Raw genomic sequence first — 27,924 nt, 5'->3', positions numbered from 1 at the left:
ATTGATCACTAATGTCCACTATTTGTTTTTGTTTTTTTGCAGTCTTCTATTCAATGCAAGTGCATTATTAAAAAGGCAGAGAAAGTCATTCATATAGTCAACGTTAACTGTGGGAAGGTAGCAGGGAGCCATTGTTTAATTTTCAGAGACATAAATGAGCTCATGTTTTATAAATCGTTATTCTAAGATGAAATAATTGAGTACATCTTCAATATAACGATGCATTAATTAGACGCTAGCTTGGCAAACATTTTATTTTGAAAACCCTAACGGAACATGTTAGTGCGTCATTCCGCGGACTTGCTTCTGGTGTAAAAGCCTGGTGCGCCAGTGTGGAACGCTATAGGCTGGAAGGAGGAAGGCAGCTGTTGCCATTATTTTACCAGCCAGCTCTGATACATCAGCGGCTTCACCCTCTCTGAAAAAAAAGATGAGTCCGTCGACAACATCATAAAACACACGAAACTGAAAATAGATTTAAAAAAAAAGTTAAATCAATGGTACAGAAAAGTAGTATGTCCAGGACGCCTTCGACCTCAACCCAGGAGATCCAAATGGACATGTTCGACCATCATCCACACACACAGGTAAGAGGCAAGCAGCAGAAACGGAAGAAATGTCATCACGGGGGGAAATAACAACAAGACTGCGTAAACTAGCGAGTATTTAGAAGAAACGCGATGGCGGTGAAGCTGCTTGACTTCTGGAGATTAACAGGTTGTTGGGCAATTAAGTCGCCTGATTCGCCGTCGGGAGTGTAAATGCTGATGAAGGCTGCACTGATTCAAGCCTGAACTCTGTCTGATTTGAAGAGGAGGCAAAAAATGGATGGTAGCTTCTAGTTTTTGTGATCTTTGGATTTTTTTTAAATGTATTATTCCACTCATGACCTGTAGTTGTGTTGGGTTTAGTAAGTCTTCATATGTGTAACCAGATGTGAGAATATGATGTAACGCTTGTTTTTATTAGGCTACTGTCCCTTATTCGGTCCTGACGAAAACCACGCCTTTTGGTTAATTACTCATTCATTAATTAAGTAGATGATACACGAAATGTTGATCCACCGAGCTGGACGAATATATACGAATGTATGTGAATTAACATGAATTATAGAAAGAAATGGAAGTTTTCAAACCTGACGAACAGTAATTATGAAGTAATTGTGTGTCATGCGTCTGACATCAGATTTGTTTAATTCCGGATGGACATCATCTTGGTGAAGTGATTTTTCCCCCTCTCTCCTCTATTTACAATTGTATCATTCAACTTCCGACGGTGTCACTATGTTTACAGCTACAAATAGGCTGTGGCTGTGAGGAAGTGACATGATGTTTAGTCATAACAGTTTAAATGGATGAGAAAGAAAAAAAAAGATATAGAATATCTAGAACAACACACCCACGCTGAGCTCAGTCATTGTCTCTAGAGAAGGAAAAGAAGAAAAAAACCCCACTGCCATTGACAACCAACGCTTCCAACCATGCCAAGTCCTGCTTCTCTCCCGTCTACTCCCACTGCTCCCAGCTCCTCTCCTCCTCCTTTGCTCTCCACATTCCTTCTACATCCACTACATCCCCCATCTCCGTCCTGCTCTCATCATCTCACCTCGTCCCGTCTGTTTTTAGAAATCAGATCTTTATCTGTGGTGAGAGACAGATGGACCCCCCCTCCTTGTGCCAGGCAGCATGTTGTGTCTTTGGATTTGTGTGTGACACCTCTGATCAATTAGATATGAAGTCCATGCAGACCTGCAGCAGGTCATGCTGGTTTGTGTATTTATAACTGCTGTTGAGAGCATTTTTTAATATCCTGAAGGAGGAGACTGGTTTTCTACCACAGAAGAAGAAATGAACTGTGGGCCGAGCACTGATCCACATTCAGTGCCTGAGGGTCGCTTAGATTAAAGATCGTGTCTGTTGACCGCTGTCAGATTGCAGATCAGTGCAGATCTCTGTGAGCAGGATGATGTACAGAGCGTTCTGGGTGAAAGCGGGTAATGTGGTTTACATTTTACAATCGTTATATCTTGCACCCCCGCCCTTGCACCCTCCACGTTCCCTGCTTTCCGGTTTAAAGCCCCCTGCTCTCACACATCCCCCTTTTTAATTATACACTTAATCTGGGAGGATGTTTACCAACAGGAAGCCTCCCCTCCCTACTTCCTCTGGCATTTCCATACCCTTTGCTGACAGGAAGTCGCCCCATCATGGCTCCGAATGCAGACTCCTCTGAACACGCACAAACGCACACCTGCACCCACATACGTCATGTTTAATATAATGGTGATCTTGTGAATGCAGAGTGTGAATTTGCCCCTGCTCACCAGAAAATCCTCCAATTGTTTTACAACATACAGTATGTCTTATTTTAGTCATTAAGCTATGATCGCCCTAGATCAGACAGACAGACAGACAGACAGTATTTTTTGTGCATAGTTTTATTGCACTAAGATTTATTGAAGTTCAGCAGCTTGATGGAGGCCGGAGTGTTCTTCCTGATGGCAGAGGTTGTAGTCAGACTTTCAGAGTCTGCCATGATTTTTGGTGCTTGGTTGATGGCTGCCTGCTTGTCCAGGCTCTCTATGAGCTAATAGTCTTTCTTCCCTATTACCTTCATAATTGTTTTGTAATCTGAGCAATTGAGACGGTCAATAAGACCACATTTACACCACAGATTTGTATCTGGATGTCTTATCTGGATAAGGTGGAGCACGTTTTAATGCGAGTGCAGAATGGGTTGCACTCAGAATGCGTTGTTATTGGCCCGTCGACATCTGAACCAGGTCTCTGGTTCACATGTGATCAGATATTAGCCGGGTATAAATGTAGTAATTACATTTTGGCAACATTCAGTGCACGCAAGGATAGGTTCACAATTTGTCAAGTCCGTCTTAAAACAATAATCGGACGCCCATGAAAACATTGAAACAAACTTTGCTTGCTGTAATCATTCCTCCTGTCAATACACTATTAAAGGAGCCATTGTGTTGTGCAAAAATATATTCAAAAGTTTATCTGAAACTTAAATGCGATCATTTTAATGTAATATTTCTATGTTTACCTGCTGAGCTGCAATAGAGAGATGGTAACAAAGATAGGTATTTTTTATAATGAACACGTCGTGACTTTGGAAGATACCATCTTGATTTGTGTAGTTCAGACTACTTAAACCCTATTTTAGTGTCAGATAAATGTTTTAATACATCACCGCAGGTATGGGAAGCCGCACACCTGGAGCTGATCTTCTCATCATGGTAGAGTAAAGGACAGTCAGCAGTGTTCAGTTTGTTTGGCACGTACTGAGAGTGAGGAGCTCTCTTCCTCCCAAGATCTCCACGAGGGTCTAGTTAGTGCCAGATTTTATGTTTCATTTGTAAGACTCTTGGTTAGTTGAAATAAAATACCTTGTTGGCAGATAAGCTGACTCTGCCTATCATTGCTGTACTACCACTTTTTCCCTGTAGTCCACCCAATCCTGTTACAGTACGTTTAGGTATGTGAAGCATGAAGACGTATGAACCCTTATATAGGAATAAAACAACTCGGTGTCTTACCGCTGTCCCAAGCAAATGTTTGAGAAACAAACAAACTGAAAACAGGCTTTTCTCTATACTGTTCATAGATATTCCTATGCAAATTAATGCAAGAAAATGTGTATATATCCCACAAAATAATCCATGTAGTTGTGAACCAGGAAGTACAGGGAGCGACAGCGTTCACGTAGAGGGGAGGTGAGGGTGGATGTGTGGGTCACCGCTTGCACCCAGGAGACCGCCGTTCCTGTTCCGAACATAACGAAAGCATGAAACATTAGGAATAACTTGTTGTTGGATATATCCTATAAATAATGTTGCTGCAGTAGAGGAAGAAACAATGCATCTAATCCCCAATACAAATCCCCAGTTACATCTTCCCCATGTTGCCTTGTTCAATTTATACATGCAAAGCCAGTAATACCAGTAATACCAGAAGTTTGCAGCACATAATTGTTGTTGGTGCATCACAGTTAGTTTTCAGTTGGCCATCCTGCTGTATATTCATCGTATCCATCAGCAGCACTAAATCAAGCATGGCACACCAGGCTGGATATATTATTTTTGCGCTGTAGGAGGTTTAAACTGAATTTAAAGAACTCCCAAGGAGTGTATAATCGATGTTTTTCTTATCTGTGAACACCGTAAACCTCTCGTCCCACAGTGTGTCTTTATGTTTCCACCAGTTGGCTCTGGTGTAACAAGTAATGATTGTTCGAAGGCAGGTAAGACGGCATCTGTCAACTCAGGGCCTCGGCCTGCCCTGTCGTATGTGACAGTGATAACAACATACTGAGTCACGGAGGGATCACAGTTGGCAGGTTGTTAACCTGTCCCTAGATCTCTGCTGCTGATCCAAGAACAACCACATAGTTGGATCGGGGCAGGTTTGAAGCAGCTGCTCGGTAATATTCAGTGTTTACATAGGTGTACAGGGTGCAGATGAGAGGCTGGTTGGTTTACCAAAAGTGTGTGTGTGTGTGTGTGTGTGTGTGTGTGTGTGTGCGTGCGTGCGTGTGTGTGTGTGTTTGTGAGTGAACAGCTATGAATAAAGACAGACACCAAACAGTTTGGACAAATAGGGTTAACTAAAGCACAAAGGCAACGAGAATAGAGTTCATGCAAGGATATTTCTTACCTCACAGGCAGCCATTGATTTCTCTTCATGTCAGTGTCTGGGCTGCAGCGTTTGAACATTATTGATGCTGGTGGAAATACAGTTTGGTTACAGATAAGATCAGTGCCATGTTTCTCTTCAAAATGAAAATCTGCTCAAACCTCCCAGTGCACCAGTAAATAATGTTAAATGAATGGTTTAAAACACAGCAGTTACAGTGTATAGTGTTAATTAATGGCCAGTATTTGTCCTCAATTATAACTTCTGCACCAGCTTCCACTTATGGTTGCTGTATTGGCAATCTAAAACTGCCACTTGAGGGAATTTGGAGTCATTTCCAAAAGATGAGGTCTGTTATGACGTATGCGTTTTCCATTTATTTTATGCGGAGAAATAATATTTACAGAAAACCGGCTGTGATGAATGCCGAAACTGAAACCAACATGTAAATATGGAGGAAAACCAAAAAGATTTGCGTTATGATATAACAGAAAACATCTTGAACGAACGTTTGAAAAACTGTGTGGTCTTCGTGATCCTAATTTCCCTCCACCCGTTCACCAGTGACTCCCATATATAGACTACGTCACCGCCGTGATTCTCTGTCTATGCCCCCTGGTGCGCAGGTGAACCAGCAATCACGGCTACATGACTTAACCAAACACACAACATAACATATTCACACACCATCGGAATTAGTGCCCAGGGGGTAGTTGTTGACAAATACTTAAAGGAAAACACCACCGCATTTCCATACTGAACTATGTTCTGCTCTGATCTTAGACGAGGTGATACATACCTCCCTCTCCTCTGTGCGTGCACTCAATGGCTCTTGCGCGCACTCCGCGCAGCGCTAATTTGCTAGCATGTAGCTTGTCCTAGTATATTCCTTAGGATCCAAAGGGGGGTGAAGTTAGAAGCGACCAAGCACTTCCACATTGTCCCTATTTAAATACGGTTACGTGAGTAGTTACACGACCCAAGTTTGGTTACACAAAATGAAACGTGCCAATTTTTCTAAGCGGATAACAAGGATAACTATATAGTATGGCGGAATAACAACTGGAAGCACTTCGACGTCGGCGCAGTAATATCATCACTCAAAACATGACGGGACTATATACCTTCTGCTTGTTTTCACAACCCTGTACGATGCACGTTATAACCATGATGTTTGATTGTTCACAAACTATCTTACTACAACCTGATGCTTCCTCAACTGTGCACAAACTACTACAGGTAGTGCAGGCGACGGCGTGCAGGTCACGTAGGTTCTATTGACGGAAGTAAGAGGGGGAGCGGAGTGATGATATTACTGCGCCGACGTCGAAGTGCTTCCAGTTGTTATTCCGCCATACTATATAGTTATCCTTGTTATCCGCTTAGAAAAATTGGCATGTTTCATTTTGTGTAACCAAACTTGGGTCGTGTAACTACTCACGTAACCGTATTTAAATAGGGACAACGTGGAAGTGCTTGGTCGCTTCTAACTTCACCCCCCTTTGGATCCTAAGGAATATACTGGGACAAGCTACATGCTAGCAAATTAGCGCTGCGCGGAGTGCGCACAAGAGCCATTGAGTGCACGCACAGAGGAGAGGGAGGTATGTATCACCTCGTCTAAGATCAGAGCAGAACATAGTTCAGTATGGAAATGCGGTGGTGTTGTCCTTTAATACATAATATATGGGTAAGACTACATTATAGTGTATTAGAAACTATAAGTTATATTCATATATTGCTTATAAATGCTAAACTGACTGAACTGGCGTTACCACAAACTGTAACATTGTTATACATTTGACAGGATTCGCTACAATATAGGTGTAGTTCATTTGAAAATTGTCCTGAAATGAAAAAAAAACAGGGCCGATACAATTAATCAATTAACTTATTGACTGAAAATCATCATGTCTGCTTTTTTTTATCATGAAGTATTCATTTAAGTAATTTATTATAACACTTTATTTCTCCAGCTTCTCAAATGAACCACTTATTTGCTCTTCCTTTCTGTTTTCGTATCCCTGCAAATTGACGAAAACAGTGTTAGTCTGAAGAGAAAAAAAACCTATTATATAAAAATGTTAAACCTGTGATGTTTGAAGCACTTATTTAAACTTGAATTGTAATAGTAAAAACAGGGGGCATCCGGATTTGAACCGGGGACCTCTTGATCTGCAGTCAAATGCTCTACCACTGAGCTATACCCCCTGTGACATGCTGTAGAACACAAACCATAGCCAATAGAAATAGAGACAGCCGGGGTCATAGAAATGTTGAACGTATTCTGTAGATGCACTGATGATAACCAGCATTGTTTTGTTTAACGCTGAAGGAACAACACAGGCAGTCTCCTGATGAGCAACAAATGTGATTAGTCAGCATTGTGTAACCATGGCAATGTGGGCAGGGTGGGCTCCTAATGCATTGTGTGGCCTCTGCCCAACCCGTATAAGCTATTTGCCAGGGGTCTGCCAATCAGATTACAAGGTCCCAGTTTGCATCCGAACATGAAAAATGACAAGTAATAAAGGCTGCTCATAGACACACTGCACACATTTACTCTGGTCGACTTCCTCTTCAGTCTGGGACTTGTGCTGCTTTATCTCTGCTTGTCTGACTGCCTGATCATATTCCGAAGCTTTTACAAATGCTATTCCAAAAGTTAACTGCTGTCATGCTCCCATCGGAAATGATGGTCTCTACGAGACACGCCAAGATAAGTCATGATGGAGCAACTCAATTAAGCTTTTTGTGTTTTTCTCTTTCTTTCCAATTTCTTCTCTCCCCTGCCCTCCAACCTCTCCATTTTCAGGGAAAGTATGGCAAGAGGAAGAGCCGATTTAAGCGCTCGGATGGAAGCACCTCCTCTGACACCACCTCGAACAGCTTTGTCCGACAGGTAACATTTTACACTTAATCCTTCCTCATCCACTAATCCAGGTGCCAGACTGAGTCTCAGCTCAATTTTATTAAATGAAGAATCATTTGAAATGATGGGAATTAAGCAGCTCCATGTAGATAGTATAATAATTATAAATTACTTCATGTTTCTCTGAAATCCAACTTTTACAGCTTATATACATGAAGTTACAATATTTGCAGTACTGCTAAAACTATTAGATAAACTCACAAATTGTAAGTATTGATTAATGTATCAAGCAAACACGCCATTCACTTTTCTCAGTGAGTTACTGCTTTCCTTTCATTGAACACATTAGTGTTTTAGACAACAGAAGTAATTTGAAGATGTCTTTGTATTTGTGAAATTCTTAGACCAAACCAGAAATTCTTTTCTCAAAGCTAAAAACAATATGTGATGACATCATATAATTCCACTGAAAATTATATTAAATCACATTTATGTAAGTCATAACGTATTCTAGGTTTCTGGAGAATGAGCTCTGTTTGTCCTGCATAATGTGCATAATTAGTGCTGACAGTAAAATTCTGCAAGAGGTCATGGCCGAGAGAAACTGGAATATGATGTTATGATATTATAATTCCAAGAGAAATGCAAATATCTGCAACCTAATTTACCTCACAGTCCTTATTTTTCTGTCTTTTCTTTTCTTGAAAGGCATAATCTCTCTTCACCTGTGTGTTTGCCACACAGCCCACATATTGCATTGCTCACACACTGAAATGGCTTTGATAACGAGTAACGTCAGTAACACCCCTGTGACTATACAGCTACTAGCTTCATTGTCACAGATTTGGAGCTGAGATCAGCAGTTCCCTCTGGGGCTCTGATGGTTATTATTTGTCCCAAGTCCTCCACAGTTACCCCCCTGACTCCACCCTGGTGTGTAGGTGTAGATGCATTGATTTGCTACTAAAACCTGTCAGTTGTCCAACATAATTTTCCTGCTATGAAAGGGTCAAGAAGCCCCTCTTTGTGAGACGAGAACACTTCCTCTCCTCTAAGTTTAGGTGGCGAGGTTAAAGCATCACACGCTTGTGACCCGCGCCGCCGTCCTGTCTGGACATGACATTTCTCAAAGCGGCGCTGTACGGCGGCTGAATGAGTCCACCTTTTCCATCTGACCTCTTCATTTGTGAGAGGAAATGATTTGCCCCTGTGCTGAATGACATTTATCTGTTTGGTACGGGTGTTTTTTTTTAGAAAAAAAAAAAGAAAATCCCGTCTCTGTTGGTGAACACAGGGAGCTAAACTCTCCTGTGGCTTCTAAAGGTTAGCTGCATCCTTGCCTACACACCTTGTCCTTCATTAACTCTGCGACTCTGCTTGCTGAAGGACCACGTGCACTGTGGCCTGCACGTTAGGCAGGATTCATAAACGCTGCATAAGGAACTCATTACTCGTAGTAAAGATGATTGAACGCTTCCTCAGATACCCATGTTCTCTCCTGTCCCGTGCTATTGCACAGCGTTTCACCGGCTTTAATCACAGAGAGCGAAGCTCTATAGGTTTTTGTACATATAGCCTTTTTTAGACTCCCCTTGAACTCAAAGCAGAGCCCTGTATAGGCTTTACAGTCTAACACACCTACGCAAGTGCAGGCTCCCTCACCACACACACAAATACACGAGAGCCACAATCAGCCAACGGTAGAGCTGGCTGGTACACTCGGCCTGGTTTCCATGGCAACCGGGCCACTGAATCTCCCTCTGTGTGCCGGCACAGTGGGATGGAGAGACGAAAGAGAGGATGTTTAGATGGGTTTGTGTGTGGGTGTGTGTGTGTGTGTGTGGGTGTGTGTGAGTGAGTGAGTGAGTGAGTGCGTGTGTGTGTGTGAGTGTGTGTGTGTGGGTGTGTGTGTGTGTGTGAGTGTGTGTGTGTGTGTGTGTGGGTGTGTGTGGGTGAAACCAACGTGTTTGTCCACTGCTGGTTTGTGTGTTGAGTTCAACCAAAACACACTCCGTCTTCAGTCAGTCTGCTGCTGCCGTTATGTACATGAGGTAACATGAATGCCGTTGTTCCAGGAGTGTGTCGTGGAGAAAATAAAATCAGATTTTTACTTCAAATTTGATTCGCCCTCTTAGAAATGGAATAGTAAATGGTAAATGGCTTTCAGCACCTTTCGAGTCTTCTAACATTCACCGATCCACACAATCATACATCAATGCCTTCTATACAAGGTGTCATCGGGATGAAATCAAATCATTCACGCACACACACACACACACACACACACACACACACACACACACACACACACACACACACACACACACGATGTGATGGCACAGCCTTTGGGAGCAATATGGGGTTCAGTAGGCTGTCTTGCCCAAGGATGAGGAAGCATGAGGACTGAAGGCACCAGGGATTGAACTACCCTCCTGAGTCACAGCTGACCTGTGACTCTATTGTGTGTTTTATCATTAACACTTAGAACACAGAGACATGCGCACTATAGGTTTTTGTACATAAAGCCTTTTTTTAGCCTCCCCTTGAAAAACTCAAGGAGAGTCCTGGAAAGGCTAACAGTCTCACACACCTACACACAGAAACACATGCTCATACACGACACTGGGACATTATGACATAGAATCAAATCTGAGGGACGTGTTTGTTTGTTTTTTATGTACACATTTAACAATAAAACAAATATATATTTGCAAGGGTATGTGACAGGAGTTTGAAATGTGACATTTTCCAAGGGACATATTGCAGGAAATAATTCCACTAATGTAATATACACAATGTATGTAGTTTCCAAGGTTTTTTTTTCATGATGTAAAACACAAACCTTTTAGATATATTAAAACCCTTTTGTGAAAGACGCATTTTAGAAATTGATGCTGGTGTGATGCTCAGGACCAACTGGTGGGTCTGCTGGCAGCGCTACATTTGTGCAGCTTCCCCAGCTGACTGTGTTGTCATCAGGTACTCATACAAGAGAGGGGGCGCTGTCAGGTGTGTGTCCATGGAGAAGTGTCAGAGGTTGCCCTCTAGTGGACACACTGGGGCCCCAACACCACCACCCCTCCAACCACACCTATTTGCCTGAAGACCTCCCTCCTTTAGCGTTTTTATTGGTCTCATTCCATATATTATGCAAATCTACGTCTATGTGGATGTTTTTTTTTACTGTCGGTATGCAAGAAATAAATGGTAAACCTAATTTCTATATATGTAAACATATCAATCGCTCATACGACTCGACAAAAAAAAAAATCTGATACATTTTTTTAATGATCCAATTTATACTATTAAAAAATATTGAGATTGATCTTTGCATTTGTGCTTTTCTGGGTACAAAATGTGTGTTTTTGATGTGTGTTGACAGGCGTTACTTGTTGTAAGTGGTTCATTCAGGGCATCATGGTGTCTTAAATGCTTATTTGTTTAAAGAAGTATTACATTTAACAAGGCTGTCTTGTTAAATAATTGTAACGTAGATTCGTGCTGGCTGTGTTAGCCACCTTGAGTCGCAACAGTCCCATTAACTGTGGCGTGAATAGTTCCAGTCAGTCCAGAACCGAGGAGAGATGTTCTCTCTGGCTACGAGATGTGGAGCTGAAGAAGGGAACAGTGTGTAGATTGTACTTTATTCAGTTTGTCCCTGCTGGGCAGCTAACACTAGCTGTGTGCAGGTATCTTGACAAAAGCAGTGCAGATAGATTAGTAGACTTTCAGTTGCTGCCCTTTTTGTGCTTGAAAAGAAAAATGTAAGTGGATTCTTGGATGAAGTATCTTGTGCTGAAAAATATAGAAACAGCTTGTTTTTTATTAATTTTATATTTGCAAAAGAAAATGAGTCCTTGGTATACTGATGTATAACCAGGGGATTTGATTACTATTCAGGTTATGATTTTACATCATTTTATTTCCAGGGGAACAACAAAGTTCCTCGCTCTGTCCTTCAAATCGCTTCTGGACTTTGTGAATATAAATCTCATTGAACTCAGTGCCAACATCCAGGACCAAATCCTCCTCTGATACCCTTTTCCGGGAGAGAGACAAAGAGGGGGGCTGGGGAAAGGGAGATCAGGTCAGAGGCTGAGAGGAATGAAGGAGAGAGAGAGAGAGAGAGAGAGAGAGAGAGAGAGAGAGAAGAGAGAGAGGGGAGGGGGGGTTTCCCTGGGCAGTGCCCCAGCTCGCTCCCACGTCAGTCAGGGCACTGAATGGCTGACGGCTGCATACCAAGCCTCCTTCTGGGTCTCGGTGCGTCCATGTCCCTGTTTCTGCCCAGGCCAGGGCTAAATATATTTCCCCAGTTTGCAAATGTAGCACAAGTACTGCAACCCGAACCCCGGTCAGCTCCAGCTCCCTTCCTCTTCACAAGGTTCACGTTCCTCTGGGTTGTGGAGGTGGGGGGTGGCTTGTGTGTGTGTGTGTGAAGGGGTTGGAGGTTAAGAGAGCACTCTCCTAGTTTCATACTTACGGCACTCTTTTCTGGCTCTCTCCTATCATACACACAACACACATACACACACACACACACACACACGCACCCACAAACACACATGCACATTTCTGCACTTGTCAAGCTAACAGACAGATACTCACACTAGGTACTGCTCTCTCTCTCTCTCTCTCTCTCTCTCTCTCTCTCTCTCTCTCTCTCTCTCTCTCTCTCTCTCTCTCTCTCTCTCTCTCACACACACTCACACACACACACACACACATTACTCTGCCTGTGGACTCCGGCGTTGCCCCCTTGGTCCGCCGTGGTGTGGCGAGCGTGGCAAACGAGGTATGGAGAGGACTGAGAGGTCCAAAGGCCTGTCCTGGTAAGAAGGATCTCAATAAGCTTTTTTTGCTGCGTTTGACTGATCTGGAAGCAGTTTGTGTTTGAGTTCCTCTGGGTTGATTTTTGAAAGTTCAGCAGACACTCCTGCTCTGCGCTATGACAGGAGAATGGAACTTGCCAGCCGTGTTCTGATAGCGCCGTACCTCCTGCTCTGCGGCTTTCTTTGCTCTTCTGAGTGTGAGTCCATTTTGGGTCGGCCACAGCTGCTGGAAAGGCGCTGTGTTTTTAATTAGACTTCCAGTCCCACCGGTTGCCTCTGCTGCTATTGCACTGCCTGCCTGGCCGTCCCACTGTGGCCATTTCAGGGGGCTTCTCTCACCCCTGTCCCCCTGTCCCAAACAGGCCTTGCTTGGATTGCTTGTGTTGCTTCACAATTTTATATTCTGTGTTGTTGGCTTCCCATTATTACTGCAATTATTGCGTTTAGCATGAATTCTATTTCATTTTCAGTGGAAATGTATTGTAATGATTTGGGCTGCAGCGATTGTTTTATAATTATTGATTCGATTTATCGTCATTTCATTGATAAAGTGCCAGAAAATATTTAAAAATATCCGTCGCTGGGAAACTCCCAGTGTCCAAGGTGATTCCTTGTATGTGTCACTTCAACATTTGAAAACCCAAAGATATTCACTCATAATGACATAAAAACGAGGTGTAATCAGTGGATGTTTTTGTTTGATAAATTAGCTTGAACAATCAATCAATTACCAACATTTGATGGACTTTTGATCAATTTAAATGAGTTTTCAGTTCAGCATTTTAGTGATGATATGTTTTTATATCGCATGTTATTGTTTTAAAAACTTCTGTTGCTCAAATGATTTTCTGATGCAATTCAGAACAATAGAACACAGTTTGCTTCCTTGAGCATCACCTCCATAATTTCATATTAGTGCTGCAACTTAATATTGTATTTATTATCGATTAATCTGACAATTATGCTCTCAATAAATCATCAAGTCTATAAAATGTCACAAAAAGTGTTTTCCAGCACCCAAAGCAATGTTTCAAGTTTTTTTGTTTTTATCCTAGAGTGCAAAACCCAAAGAGATCCAGTTTAAATGTCAAGTGGTCGTTTCATAATTTGTTTGTTACTCGAGGTAACTTACGAGATACCTTTTTATTTTTTTTAATTTAGGCTAAGTTATTGTAGCGCTGCTTGGGTTAACACAACATGAAGCAACATGTTAATGTCTCTCATTTGCTTTCCTGTGGAAATGGGGATTTCTGGTGAATTCAGTGCATGACTCATCTTTTTAGTCATGTCCAGCTGGTTGTCATCCTCTGCTGTGACAGAACAGAGTATGGCCTTTTACAGACGCCGGCCTTTAGCATCTGACAGGACATCTGTCCTTTGTGATTCCTCAGTTTGTATGTTTACCTGATTTCTTAGACATATCTCCCTGTTTCTTCCCCCTTTATTCCAATTGTATTTTCTTGTACTTGTCTTCACTGAGCTTATCTTTATAATACACAGTGGAGCTGGAAGCTTTACTGATAATGCATTCTGGTTGGCTCTCAGTTGTCTGAGATGAGACGTTGTGTTCTTCTTCTCTGAAATATTTGATGATGTGGGACCCGAGGAGACTCGGAGATAATGCACACAGGAAAATGATTTCATTTTCTTGCTTTTCCTTCTTTTTTTATGTCACATTATCTGAGCTGATAAGCATGAATATATTTGATCTGTTTAATTATCGGGGCAGGGGTTTGCAGTTTGTGTTAGCTCTCAGACGGTCACATGTTATGAAGTGTGACGACACCTGCTGATTGCTGGTTGCTGATCACGGTTAAAGTCTTCTGACCTGGTATCTGATATAAAAACAGGAATACACACAGGTGATCATTTCCTTTGTTTTATAAGGACTTTAAAGAGGAGGAAAATAATCCAACTGTCATGCTGGTTCAGTATTTAGAATTTTGATTTTGATTTTTATTCAGCCGTATGTATATCCCAAAAGCAAATCATTTTTACTTCATCCAACTTCCATTTTTCCATTTTCCTTTTTTTCTTGAAACCTTTTACAAAAAAGGACTCTCTTCAACCATCATTATTCAAAGCGCTCCTCTCTTGCCAGCCAGCACTCCTAATTCCATTACACCCCCCCCCCCACCCCCCACCACCACACACACACACACACACACACACACACACACACACACATTTACTCGATATCAATGCTAAGGAGGTGTAAATTTATCACGATGGCAGCCGTGTGGAGAAGAAATGAAGAAGAAACACAGTCGGTTTATTTTCAGGATAATTACTCACCTATTGCACATATCGTCTGTTTCACCCTTCCTTCACCTTCTGTGCTTTGTGACAATGCAGCATACTTTGGATTTTGCTACTAGATGTAGAAAAGTTTCAGTTTGGTCTTTAGTTTAGTCTTGTTAAACACACATGTTTCACCTTGAAACATCCCCAAAGGCCATAATGTTTAGTTTGATGTAGGTATTTCTGTGTTATCCTTAAGGCTGGCCAGGCTGTGGCCAGAAAATCATTAATCACCTGTTGCTGATTGCTTTGTTGCAATATCCCGGCCACTGATTTCCTTTCAATGTATTTTATTGAGTATTTGATTCCTATATATCCTATCTGTCTCCTTCCAGATGCAGCTCTAAGCTGGCTGCCTGTAATAAGCTGCAGAGATGGTTACTATGACACTACTAGGGTCTCTAGTCTGGCACTGCCAATAGGAAAGCAGCTCTGTCATCAGGTGGCCTGTAGCTATTTTGAACAGGAGCTGTATGTGAAGTGAAGCAAGCAGCTAAATTAGAGACCCAACCCGATGACATGAGAAGAAGAAGAGAGGGAAGGAAGGAGAGTGTCAGAGATGACAAGGCGGAGGAAATTGCTCCTGAAGTTGCTCAGTCTATCAACACGTTGTTCTGAAAGGGTTTCCGGGGAGAAGGGATTATTGATCACTTGCTATTTTGTCTCTCCCCTCATTCACGCACCTTTTAGATATAAAATAGCGTTTGTGTCTGTGTGCATGAATCCATCAATCCTCCTCCGCCTCTTCTTTTCCCTGGCTTTTTTTTTTTTTTTCATGGTTGTGTGTGACGTGAATCAACTGGATGAGTGACTCACAGAAGCATTTGTACACACACACACACACACACGCATCTACGCAATCACACAAAGAGTAATCCCTCCCACTGCCTCTTGCTCTACATTTTGCTGCATCACCAACCTGTTGTAGTGAGCCAGTTGGTCTCAGGTCGTTACGGACGTCATTCCATCTTGTGGGTTCCCCATCGAGGTTTGTTAACCTTCACTTAGTCAGTGCTCCATGTTGGGAAACACTCGTATGATTTGGAAGATGACTCACAGCTGGTAAGTGGGGCGGCTGTTATTGTCGTTAGATGCCGCATGCCACTCACAGGATTATTCCTCCTACCTGAGTGGGATGTGGGCGCACGGGGTGCCGCCGGGGTTTGAGTAAATGAAACAGGAAGTGGCGATGTTTTGTGGATGCCCGGAGGACGTGAAGAGTAGCTAGCCATCGCCTTGGCAACAGGGAGTGTCTACATTTAGTGTGCTGTTGCCAAGTCACAGAGCGCCTCGATACGACAGGTGGCTGAGCTAGAATCAACATTTGTGTGTGTCCTTCCATTTGAAAACATACAGAGAAGCATGGACGGTAATGAGAGGTGTAGAGCATTAATCACACATAAATGCACGTGTCAACACACTGACACACCACACAGATGCTTCAATCCTCACCATATGAACAGTTTTTCTCTCTAGATATATTTAGACCTTCAGGTCCACTCTGTGTCTCTCTTGAAGAAATGCCACCAAAGACTCTTTCATTCAAATCTGTTCATCTTTTTATTAAAGAGCATCATTTTGGCATTTTACTTTTATTGAAATATATATTTTATTGTTGAAATAGAGGAGAGAGTGAAAAGAGGAGAGAGAGAGTGGTACAAAAAAACTCCCTCACCAAAAGGGATGTTGTTGTATGGTATGCATCTTAACCACGAGGCCACAGGAACATCTCACATTTCTTTTCATCTTTAAAATAAGGATACAAAACTATTCCAATGACAGCAAGCTGGCAGCGATAAGCCAAGAGTTCAGAGTAGGGATGTATCAAATATCAGTACTTAACAATACACTGATTTAGTATTGTATCAAATGCTTGGTATGATTCTTAGGGATGTTTACATTTTCCTTTCATTGGTTATGTCTTAAACTGAGCCGTTTGGCATCATTTATATCAAAAAGGTCAAAACATGTTGATATTAATTTATATTCCAGACTGAGGTGTAGAAAATGCTATCGTTTTGTTCCCAGCACCGATACGCTGGTATCATGTTGGCACTGATCGCAGCGTTTCAAACAATACGCATGCCTAGTCCAGATATATTCGTACACTCTTTGTGTCGTCTGACCACACACGCACAGGGGAATTTTTCATCATCACTACATATGGTGTACTGTATGTCATCTTTGCGCATTCTCACCTCTATTTTAAAAGCCCACACCTAGTGACTCACTTCTTCTGCCTGGCACATTCAGCTGTCCGCATTCTTGTCAGCACCTCCTACAAAGCGCCAAGCAGCCTGTCGGCTGGGAAAAAAAAAAAAAAAAAAAAAACGGCAAGGAAAGAATAAGTAGGATTGTTATATAAGTTGAACAATCAAACACTTCAGAAGTTCAGGCTGCCTCCCTCACTGCACTGCAATGCTGAACAGTACAGGAGGCCGGTGCCGCAGGCTCATAGGAGGAGGCTCAGGTTTTTATTGTGGTATGGGTGTCTGGATGAGGGTCAGCAGGAGAGAGTCAAGTTACTTGAATGTTAGATGTGTTGGGAACTGTAGCCACTTCATGAGAAATGTATATCCCCCTAATATTATAAACAGTCCTCGGGACATTTTTTTTTTTTCAGTCCAGACACACCCACACACGGACTCTGTCGTACCTGAGCAAAAAGACATAACACCTTGGACTCACTGAAGCTGCAGTGGAAATGTCAGCCTGTTGTTACGCATCATCTCCTTCTCAAATTACGCAGTGTCAGCTTTCATGCAATATGAAGGCCAAGGCCCCTTTTGAATCTATGTAGGTTCGGCTGCTTCGGGCATTCATGACCGTTTGACACACAAATACATTGTCAGAGCGGCAACCGTTCTTAAGGAGAGAAAGGTGAATTTGAAGAGAACATGGAACATCAGGAAAACCTAAAGATGAACAAACAGGTTATCGGATTAGAGAGCAGATATTCAGACATTCAGACAGCATTGAGTTCATCAACGGTTTACTCCTGTATTTGCTCCCTCCCAGGGTTGAGTCACGGCCACGTTGTCCTCTTCCCCTCCTCACCTTTATGTAAATTCATTGTGCATTTCAGGGCTCTGCAGACTCCTACACCAGCCGGCCATCGGACTCAGACGTGTCCCTGGAGGAAGACCCTGAGGCTCTGAGAAAGGAGGCTGACAGACAGGCCCTCGCCACACTTGAGAAAGCCAAGGTCAGAGACCAACTCTTATATTTCATTTTATTGAGCTGCTGTCTTTTTACTAATACTGGTCTTTCCCATCACTGCTCCAGACCAAACCGGTGGCGTTTGCTGTGCGGACAAATGTTGGTTACAACCCCGGCCCCAGTGATGACGTTCCTGTGCAGGGGATGGCCATATCCTTCGAAGCCAAAGACTTCTTGCACATTAAAGAGGTATGAACTACCCAGACACTCCTTCACGTTCTTGGACATACACACTCAAAAATAGAGCACATTTTGGTACTCAAGTTTCTGCAGTTTAGAGTTTTCACCAATTCAGCCTTTGGTTAACAAACTGGAGGATCCTGGATCCTGGACATGATTTGAATTGTTTTCTGTGATACATAGTGATACATGGTTATGTGTGTGAGCAGGGGAAATACTGATATATCATTGGTTATGGATGCCTGTCTCTATACAGAAATACAACAATGACTGGTGGATCGGACGTCTGGTGAAGGAGGGCTGTGAGGTGGGCTTCATTCCTAGCCCAGTCAAACTGGAAAACACCCGTCTGCTGCAGGAGCAGAGGATGAGACAAAACCGACTCAGCTCCAGGTAACTTTAACTCCTCGGCAGGTACAGTTAAAAACACTGCAGTGAGCCTTTTATATATATATGTATATATATATACATATATATATATATAGCAAAATTAGTTTTGTGAAACTACGGTATCGTCTTTTTTTCACAACACAATAAATTGTGTATTTTTTTTCCCCACTACAGTAAATCTGGAGGAAGCTCCAGTCTGGATGTTGCCACGGGAACCCGCAGGCCCACCCCACCTGGCACAGGTGAGGTCAAGGGGATCTCCCTATCAACTGGCAATGTAGTTACTTTGTGTGTGTTTTTAGTGGGTGTGTGTACAATACTGATAGAGCGCGCGCGAGAGAGAGAGAGTGCAAGAGAGCGAGATGAGACGAGACAGGCGCCTGATATTTGGATGAAGATTTTAATTGGCTCATTAGTCAGGCATGATGATGAATCACGGCGCGTCTCAGTGGGTTTCTGTGTGAAGTGAGAGAGGTCTTAGAAGGTCCGTCATTAGCACACAGGATGGGACTGAAATAGAGCTGAGAATGGACTGCACTCACTTGACAAGTATGTCTGGCTTGTGTGTGTGTGTGTGTGTGTGTGTGTGTGTGTGTGTGTGTGTGTGTGTGTGTGTGTGTGTGTGTGTGTGTGTGTGTGTGTGTGTGTGTGTGCATCACTGATTCGCCAGGACGATGTAGAGTTGCTGCCTGATAACCAGAGAGACAGCCGGAGAGATCGAAGTGCAAGCATGGGGAAACATTCAGAGTGACTTTAAGGGTTTTTGGTAATCAAATAGTGCCACTGAACTGAACTCAATGTATATTAGAAACCACATATAACCTCTTATAAACCTAGTACCTAAGTAGCATGCTATGTGGCCTAGCTGAGTTAAGGGGAACTGTGCCTTATGTTATTCCTCTGGTCTAAGACCAATAACTGAAATGTATTATGTAACTAAGTATAAAATGTGGAACTACTCCTTGGGAAATATGTTATACATGACATTGAGAGCAAGTTCTCAGTATATGGGGACATTTTCAGTTTCAGAGCTGAGAACACTACGATACAATGAAGCTCAAATAGTGTGAAACACTAAAAATAACATTGTCTATGGAGCAGAGACTTTATACTTGACAACAACACAAGTTTGAGACTTACTTGTCTGGTTTGTGGCTTTGAGTGAGAGCAGCTTACGGTGGTTAATATTGTTTGAACTTTCCTCTGCCATGGAAATAACATTGAGTTTATAATTTAGGCCATGTTCCTCTTCAAAGCAAAAGTTTGACATTTTGACAAATGCACTTATTTGCCTTCTAGCGAGAGAGTTAAATGATTGATAGCACTCTCATAAGCTCACTAATTTAAACACTACGTCTCATTTATTTAATGCATACACAAAACAACGTTTATGTGTATTGTCATTGTGGGTTCAAACAGATGACACGTGTTTATTAATGAGCTTTAGGCTGCCAGTAGGTGGATGTTGTTACCGTTTGACAGAGCCAGGCTCCTTCCTCTTCTTTTCTGTATTTCAACTAAGAAAACCAGCTGGAGGTTCATATTTAATGTGGTATTAATCTCATCTTTCAACACAAGAAAGAAAAAGCACATTTGCCAAAGTCCCAAACGATTCCTTTAAAACAACACAACACCTGCAGGCCTTATCTGCCATCCCTCCATACCAACCACAACTGTATCACCAACAATAATCCCGACCTGCGCTTACTTCCAAACCCCAGTTTTCCCTCTCAGCTTGGTTCCTCCTTTCCTTTTCTACTCCCCTCCAGTTTCCTCTGCAGCCTCTCCTTTGAACATCTTCACTTCAAGTTGTGTTGCTTTCTCGTCAAACTGAATCCACTCTGTGTTCATGTTATTATACCCCACCTCTGTGCTTCATGAGAATCTGCTTTTCTTTTTCAAACTCTTGTCAATGTTGTATTTCCTGTTTAAATCATACAATGCCACCTTTTTTTTAATCTCAGTATATGCCATCTCTTGCAATTTCCTCCATGCCTCTTGCTGGATGCATTTCACATTCTTACTTCTATTTCCCCTTTTGTTTCTCCTCTTCTGTTATTTACACTTCTATCATCCTCTTTTCCTTGTCTTTCTCTTCCTTCTCTTCTTCGTTGTCTGTTCTTCCTTTGTCCCTTTCTCTGCGCCGCCCGCCCTTACCCCTCATCAGCTCATGTGGACACGTCCACTGTGACCTTTGACGTTGACACCCTCGACCTTGATGCGGAGGAGCCCCCTGAGTCCCAGGGTGACCCTCGCTCCCCCAAGGGCATGTCAGGCAGCGTAACATCCCCTCAGGCCAACGCCCACCGTCTGCCCTTCTTTAAGAAGGTAACAATAGGGGCCCAGGGTATCTTGCTTACCTCACTAGCCTCCTCCAAGATTGTGCTCAGGTCTAATCTCTCCTTCCCCTCTCACTAACTGCTCACAACTGAACGTTCCCTGCCGCTACTGTAGTTCCTGAATCTAACACTGTTTGGTCCCTCAGGCTCCGGTCACGACGGTTACGCTGAAAAACGTTTGAATGCTTGTGTCTGTGCTTGTCACCAGGTAGAGGCCTTGAACTAACTGATACACTCTGAAATGGCTGCTGCTGCTGCATATGAGTCTGAATGTATTTCCACAGTGGAGGCATACAGTGTAATCAGTCAAGGCTCCTTTCCCCACTAATCCTAACCTGTCAATAACCAAATGTGCTCATGTGTTTTGTGCTTTTTTTTGTCTCTTCTGGCTTTTGTGTGGAATGATACTGTAGGTGGCCCAGCTAAACAGAAACAGAAGTCGGTGAGTGTGGTTCCTTCTCAAGACTAACCTCTAACATTTCAACTTCTTACTCTTCATCCTCTGTTGTCTCACATGTGGTGGTAAGAAATCTGTCCACGGAATATTTGTTAGCACCATTTCCTGCTTCTGAGGAAGCAAAAATATTCACGGGATCATTTTGTAAATCGCAGTCGTTTCTCCAGAGCTCGTATCACAGCTGTCAGTGTGCAGGTGCAGATCCATCCCAGACCCTGTTAGTCAGAGTGTAACAGTAATACATCCTGACATGCTTTCATTGCCTTTCATGGCTGCTAATTTGAGTGACACTAGCCCACAGTCAGCTGTTTTTATGCATTTCAGCGCAATTTGAATCACACGTTACGGCTGGAGGATAAATGTGAATCACAATATCACAACATTAGCATTTTGTAACAATATGATTGTATAGAGGCTCAATAACCAACCAATAGTATTGGAAATGATCACAATTCTCACTGAGAAAATGGTTACAGTATTATATCAACAAAATATATTTTCATATTTAAATGTCATAAAGTATAACTCATGTTCATCCCATTGAGTTTTATAATGTTTACCTGAAGATAATCCTATGTTTAAAAAGGTGTACGTTTTTAAGTACATACACTCTATTTTAGGAAATATATATAATAATATAACATCTGCCATTTGCTGTAGACATGGCAACTGTAATTGTTTTTTAGAAGAACATGATTGTAAAGAGGAACAATAAAAACTGTAATATTGAACTATCATCCAGATCTATATTATGTAAATCCATTATTAGTCAGAATCGATGAGTAGTTGTTATATTGAGTTCTCCAACTCTGCCCCTTTAGAGACAAGAGCCATTTGGAAACTTTTAAAATATGTATTTTTAGCTTCTGTGAATACAAATGAGGTAAAATGAGCTTCCTCTGCTTTATGTAATGTAATGGAGCGGGGCACTCCAGCACTATCTCGCTGTTGAAGAGCTGCACAGCACACACAGAGGAAGGGACGTGCTTGTAATGCTGATCTGAAAAAAAAAAAAATACATCCAATTTCAATGTTCACAAAGTAAATAGGGCGTGTGACTGTTTTCACCCCATTCTCATTGAAAAGCACACTCTCTCTAAAGAGGACAAATGCTTATGGAGTCCTTATAGATGAATCACTCCTTTCATGATTCATAATGTACAAATAAGCCTCAAGTTAATGCACTGCAATACGGATCATGTTTGTGTGTGGGTGTTGTATGTAAGTCGCTGTGTGTTTGAAGTGTAAAGGGCTTAGACACACACTATAGTACAATGTGTACTTTTAAATTCTTTAAAAATAATTAAATACATCTGTGTTCATTTTGATGATTGAAAATGGCTAAAAATAGGACAAAGAAAATAAATAATAAGAATATTGAAGCAAATGTCCATTTTTAGTGTAAAGATAGAGCTTTGACATAGATGTTTGCACTGAAAGCTTTTTATTTATTGTAGATTAAACACATTGATGTAAGGAAAATCTTTTAAAATTACAAAAAGTTGAAGCACAAACACCTGTGTTACAGCAGCAGCTGACACCAAGCGTCTAGTTTAATTGTGGACACTTTAATTATGTGAGACTGCAGAAATAGAGGCGAGTGCTTTCAGTGAGAAATCGATCCCCGCATCTGAACATTCATAGCAGTCAATAAAACAAATTGACTACAGCGTCTGAAACTCGCCATCCATCAATCTGTCCGCTCACAGAGGGCAAGAAAGGGCTTTTGTGTTGAGTTAACGTTGCTTTATGTGTGACTGTACATTTGTGGAACTGTTCTGAGAGAACCTGCAGATGTAACATGACAGCTTCACTCAACCCCAATGTCGGTGCTGTGTTTCCTGGTTCAGATGGAGCATGTGCCCCCCTATGATGTGGTTCCCTCCATGCGACCCATCATCCTAGTCGGGCCGTCACTTAAAGGATATGAGGTAACGGGGAAAATGTGTAACGTGTTTGTTTTACATCTAATTACATTTCTATAGTTTGTTCTCTGATGCTTGGTGTTTCATCTTTAGGTGACAGACATGATGCAGAAAGCACTGTTTGACTTTCTGAAACACAAGTTTGAGGGCAGGTAAGAATGAGATCATCTGCTATGTAAGGCCATTATGTACTAGTGGCTCTGCTTTAACTGGTTTCTGTTTACTAACCCAGTAACGACTGGTGTACTGCATATCCATTTCAGGATATCCATCACACGGGTTACAGCGGACATCTCCCTGGCCAAGCGTTCAGTCCTCAACAACCCCAGCAAACACACCATCATTGAGCGCTCGAATACCCGCTCTAGCCTGGGTAAGACAACCGAGCCACTTCAGTCCTGCACAAACCACAACCAAAGAAAACTTCGGTCTACAGCACATAGGGTTCTCACGGGTCCGGGGATTCAGTTAAAAGTATTTTCCAGAGAGGGAAAGGGGGATTTAATCATGTTTTGGGCCATGTCATGGAATATCAGGGGTTTTGTTTTTAGCATGTTTACATTTTAGTTGCTATTTATGAAAATGTAATATTTCCCATGCTGTGTTTCTCTTTACGGGGTTATTTCATAAGTTTCCCCTATTTTGTGGTTGTTACGGTTACTTGGTTTCTCAGCGGCAACAAATAACACAATTGTACTGTTGTACTGTTTTGTACTTAAAACTCACAAATTAGGTTTAAAATGCTGTGGCTGTTTTTTGTCTGCTCAACACGGTCATGGAAATTCAGCTTTTAAGTTACCAGTGAAAGTCGGGGGGAGAGATACTGTATATATAGGATGGATGGATGGATGGATGATGGATGGATGGATGGATGATGGATGATGGATGGATGATGGATGGATGGATGGATGGATGGATGGATGGATGGATGGATGATGGATGATGGATGGATGGATGGATGGATGGATGGATGGATGGATGGATGGATGATGGATGGATGGATGGATGGATGGATGGATGGATGGATGGATGATGGATGGATGGATGGATGGATGGATGGATGGATGGATGGATGATGGATGGATGGATGGATGGATGGATGGATGGACGGATGGATGGACGGATGATGTTGATGGATGGATGATGGATGGATGGATGGATGGATGGATGATGGATGGATGGAACTAACAAAAGACATTTTTGGCCATTACTCAAGAATTCATAATGCTAATTATGACAATTTCACAAAAATGCTTAATAGGATAAAATGCTGATAAACTGCAACATGGCTGTTTGGTGGAGGCATAGTTGGATCCTATGATTTTACTGTAGTTCCATGTTGGAGAACATGTTGATAGGTACCGTTGTACCTCAAAGAACGTTTTTTCCCTTTTATATTCCTGCTCTGACAGTCTGAGTCTGACTGGCCTCCTCTCTCTTTTTTCATCGTTGTCTTTTCTGCCCTTCACCCACCCATCCTTCCTTCTCTCCCACCTCCCATCTTCTTCCACTCTTTATTGATTCAGACGTACTGGGTATGTATGCTCTCCTCGCAACAAAACAATGGAGCCCCTCTCCTCCTTCACCCTCCCTTTTTCTTCTCACCATATTCATCATCTGCATCATCTGCTCATACATCTTTTGTCTGTCCGTCTGCTTGCCTGTCAGTTTCTGTGTTCCTCATACTTCCATGTGACAGCCTGTAGTCTCAAACAAAAACCAAAGAAAAAGCCAAAGCCGAAAGAGATCTGTGGGAAGGCAGCTGGGCGGGTTTCTGCTCAAAACTATGAGCAGACACCAAACAGCTCTCACACTTTCATGACTTGCATATAATGCTATCCGTATACTGTATGTGTGTAATGATACCCAAGGATAGCCTCTATAGAAGCTGGACTTTGGCAGGGGAGCCAAGTTTCTCTCTGCAGTCAAATCCAGATTTGCAAAAGTCTAAGTATTTGTTAAGGTTAATGGAAACCTTGCCAACTACTGCTATATGAGTTAAAATTCATCTTTCTTATCACTCTGCGGAGGTCCTGATTTTGATTCCAGCTTTAATTCTCTACCCGTCAGCCCTCTGGAGGCTGCTGAACTGTGTGCAGGCCCCCGTTTCTCTGCAGATTGCCTTGCCCCCCGTTATCATTCTCTGCTGCTGGGTTGGCAGTGCTCACACCTCGGAGGCACTGAGGTTTGACCAGACAGGAGAGGAACACTCTGGTTTTTCGGTTTTAATCTCTCTCCTTACACATCGACAGGCAGATTAAAAAAAAAAGGAGGCGGAGAACTGGGAATGCTCGAAATGCTGAATTACAAACTCTTCTAGGCTGTTGTTGTTGAGGAACAATGAAAACAAAACACCCAAGCAGTCCACGGATTTGAGTGGCTCACAAATAGAATAATTACTGCTGTGCCCATTAGCGCTAACAACAACTAATGTTCCACTTAATTTGTTTTAAGAGGGTTTTTTTTTCTGTTTTATTTACATGGTGAGAAGTTGTGTCTCATTATTATTATTATTATTATTATTATTATTATTATTATTATTATTAGTGATTACAAGTGCCACCGGCATCTCATTCTTAAGTGCCTCCTCCCTTTGAAATAAAAAAGCACACAAGTAAACGATAAATGTTGGGAGGTGGCAACAGAATGAGGATGCTGCTCTGCTCCATTTAGCTGTGCATAAATGGAACTTTAACTGTGATCCAATCTAATTCATATGCTTGGAATTTTTTTTTTCTAAAATCTTAATCATGCATGATTAAGTTCAACCGTGTTGGTTATGGCTGATATACAGTGATGCATCTTCCCAAAGAAAGAGGTTGGTCTGCTGTCTCACTGTATTTACTTGTCTTATCTGTGTCCTGGGCCTGCAGCGGAGGTGCAGAGTGAGATTGAGCGTATCTTTGAGCTGGCCCGCACCCTCCAGCTGGTCGCTCTGGATGCAGACACCATCAACCACCCCACTCAGCTGGCCAAGACCTCCCTGGCCCCCATCATTGTCTATATCAAAATAGCCTCACCTAAGGTATGGCAAGAATTGACCTTAGAGTTATATTCTTTAAGATTTACATTCATTTCAAACCCATGTTTTATACCAGTTTTAGTTCTTTATTGTGCCCTTGATTTAGATGTACCTACCCTTAGTTACACCATTGTTTCAGTAGTGCTGTTGTCTCCCTGCAGGTCCTTCAGAGGCTCATCAAATCTAGGGGGAAGTCTCAGGCCAAACACCTGAATGTGCAGATGGTGGCAGCAGACAAGTTGGCCCAGTGCCCACCTGTGAGTTCTTCTTTGTGACTTATTACTTGAGTAATAAAAGAACTAGAACACTTAATAGAATTACTGGTAAATCCCCTTCATTTTGGTTCCAAACAACCATCAAATCATCTTTGTTTTATGCGTAGGAATTGTTTGACATCATCCTGGACGAAAACCAGCTGGAGGATGCCTGTGAACACCTGGCCGACTACCTGGAGGCGTACTGGAAGGCAACACACCCCCCGAGCAGCAACCCTCCAAACCCTCTACTCAACCGCACCATGGCAACGGCAGCCCTGGCTGCCTCCCCCGAGCCAGTCTCCAACCTGCAGGTACAGGTGCTCACCTCCCTGCGCAGAAATATGGATCTGTGGCCTGGCTTGGACGGGGCTGTAGCCATTGATGGGAAAGAGGAAGAACACGCTCTCTGAAGTCTTGCAGAGAGGGGGAGGACTCCTGCGACTCAACCTCAACTCAGCAGGCTGTTCTCTTTACCCTGAAGGAAAAGTGCATTGAAACCCTGTTATGTACTGTAAATAGAAAACCATTCGCACAAACACTGCTGACACATAAATGAGCCAAATCGCCACGCATAAACAGCTTTCCTTAAAAACACCCACAAGAAAGATTATGTAGTTTGTATGTAGCAGGATCAAACTGTGTTTAAACTGTGAGAGCAGCTCAGCTCAAACCACACTGGACTTAATCCATAAGGCACCTCTGCCGTTGGGGCCCCCTCCATTTCGCCGTAATCAAGAGTAAAATAATATCTGCTCCCAGCCTGCTCTGTTAAGCCTGCCTGGCCTCCTTTCTCCGGCACTTTTTCTTCTCCGGGAGGCTGAATCCAGTTTGCTGTCCTCCTCCGCGTTGCCATGGTACCGCCCCTGAAAACAGCAAGTCATGTCCGCCTCTTCAAACAGAACTGCCTAGTTTAGTGGAGGCTGTTGCTAACACTTTGTCTAGTTTAACAAATAACTAATCAGCCGTGTCTCTATTCATAAGTTACTACAGGCTACACATCAATTAGAATGAGTTGCACACTGCCAAAGATATTTATGTCACATGAGCGACAATATTGTATGCAATATTGCATGTTTTATATCCCCTTCTAACATTTTTATTGAGGCAGTTATAATAGAGGTGACAACACAAATATCCAAAGAACATAAAAGCTAATTGCACTTAAGATATTTTTGTATTTCTTAATGTACGGTGTGCTGCAGATTTCTGTTACTTACGTAATCATATGATAGTCATGTAGGTATTTCTGCTTTTTTTCTGTCATGAGGTCAATATACCAGAAGGTGGCACTGTTGTGGTGTTAAATATTCAGTCTGGTTGTTCAATAACTGCTCGTGTGTGTTTGCAAGTAGGTAACAAAGTTTTAAATGATCAGTTAGTAGAACTAATCTGTTTGATTAACTGAGTAATTGTAAGTGTGTGTGTGTGTGTGTGTGTGTGTGTGTGTGTGTGTGTGTGTGTGTGTGTGTGTGTGTCTGTGTGTG

General features: G+C 42.3%; 1 protein-coding gene across 2 annotated transcripts; it reads left to right on the top strand.

Annotated features, from left to right (window-relative positions):
• The first annotated feature begins 387 nt into the window (after positions 1-387).
• Positions 388-27,913, top strand: cacnb1 (calcium channel, voltage-dependent, beta 1 subunit). 2 transcript variants are annotated; one of them, XM_084038098.1, is made up of 13 exons: positions 388-587; positions 7,465-7,551; positions 17,737-17,856; positions 17,937-18,059; positions 18,307-18,443; positions 18,615-18,682; positions 20,608-20,768; positions 23,087-23,167; positions 23,255-23,313; positions 23,425-23,534; positions 26,035-26,186; positions 26,345-26,440; positions 26,566-27,913. In XM_084038098.1, exons 1-13 carry the CDS (start codon positions 498-500, stop codon positions 26,848-26,850), a joined length of 1,569 nt encoding a protein of 522 aa, XP_083894224.1. In that variant the 5' UTR covers positions 388-497; the 3' UTR covers positions 26,851-27,913. The 2 variants fall into 2 exon arrangements, with proteins under 2 accessions (XP_083894224.1, XP_083894225.1); XM_084038099.1 differs by lacking the exon at positions 20,608-20,768 and adding an exon at positions 21,193-21,221 and having other exon boundaries at positions 390-587; positions 26,566-27,910.
• Positions 27,914-27,924: the final 11 nt, after the last annotated feature.

Source organism: Eutrigla gurnardus (assembly GCF_963514095.1).
Source record: "Eutrigla gurnardus genome assembly, chromosome: 20".
NCBI lineage: Eukaryota > Metazoa > Chordata > Actinopteri > Perciformes > Triglidae > Eutrigla > Eutrigla gurnardus.
This window is presented reverse-complemented; position numbering and strand designations above follow the sequence as displayed.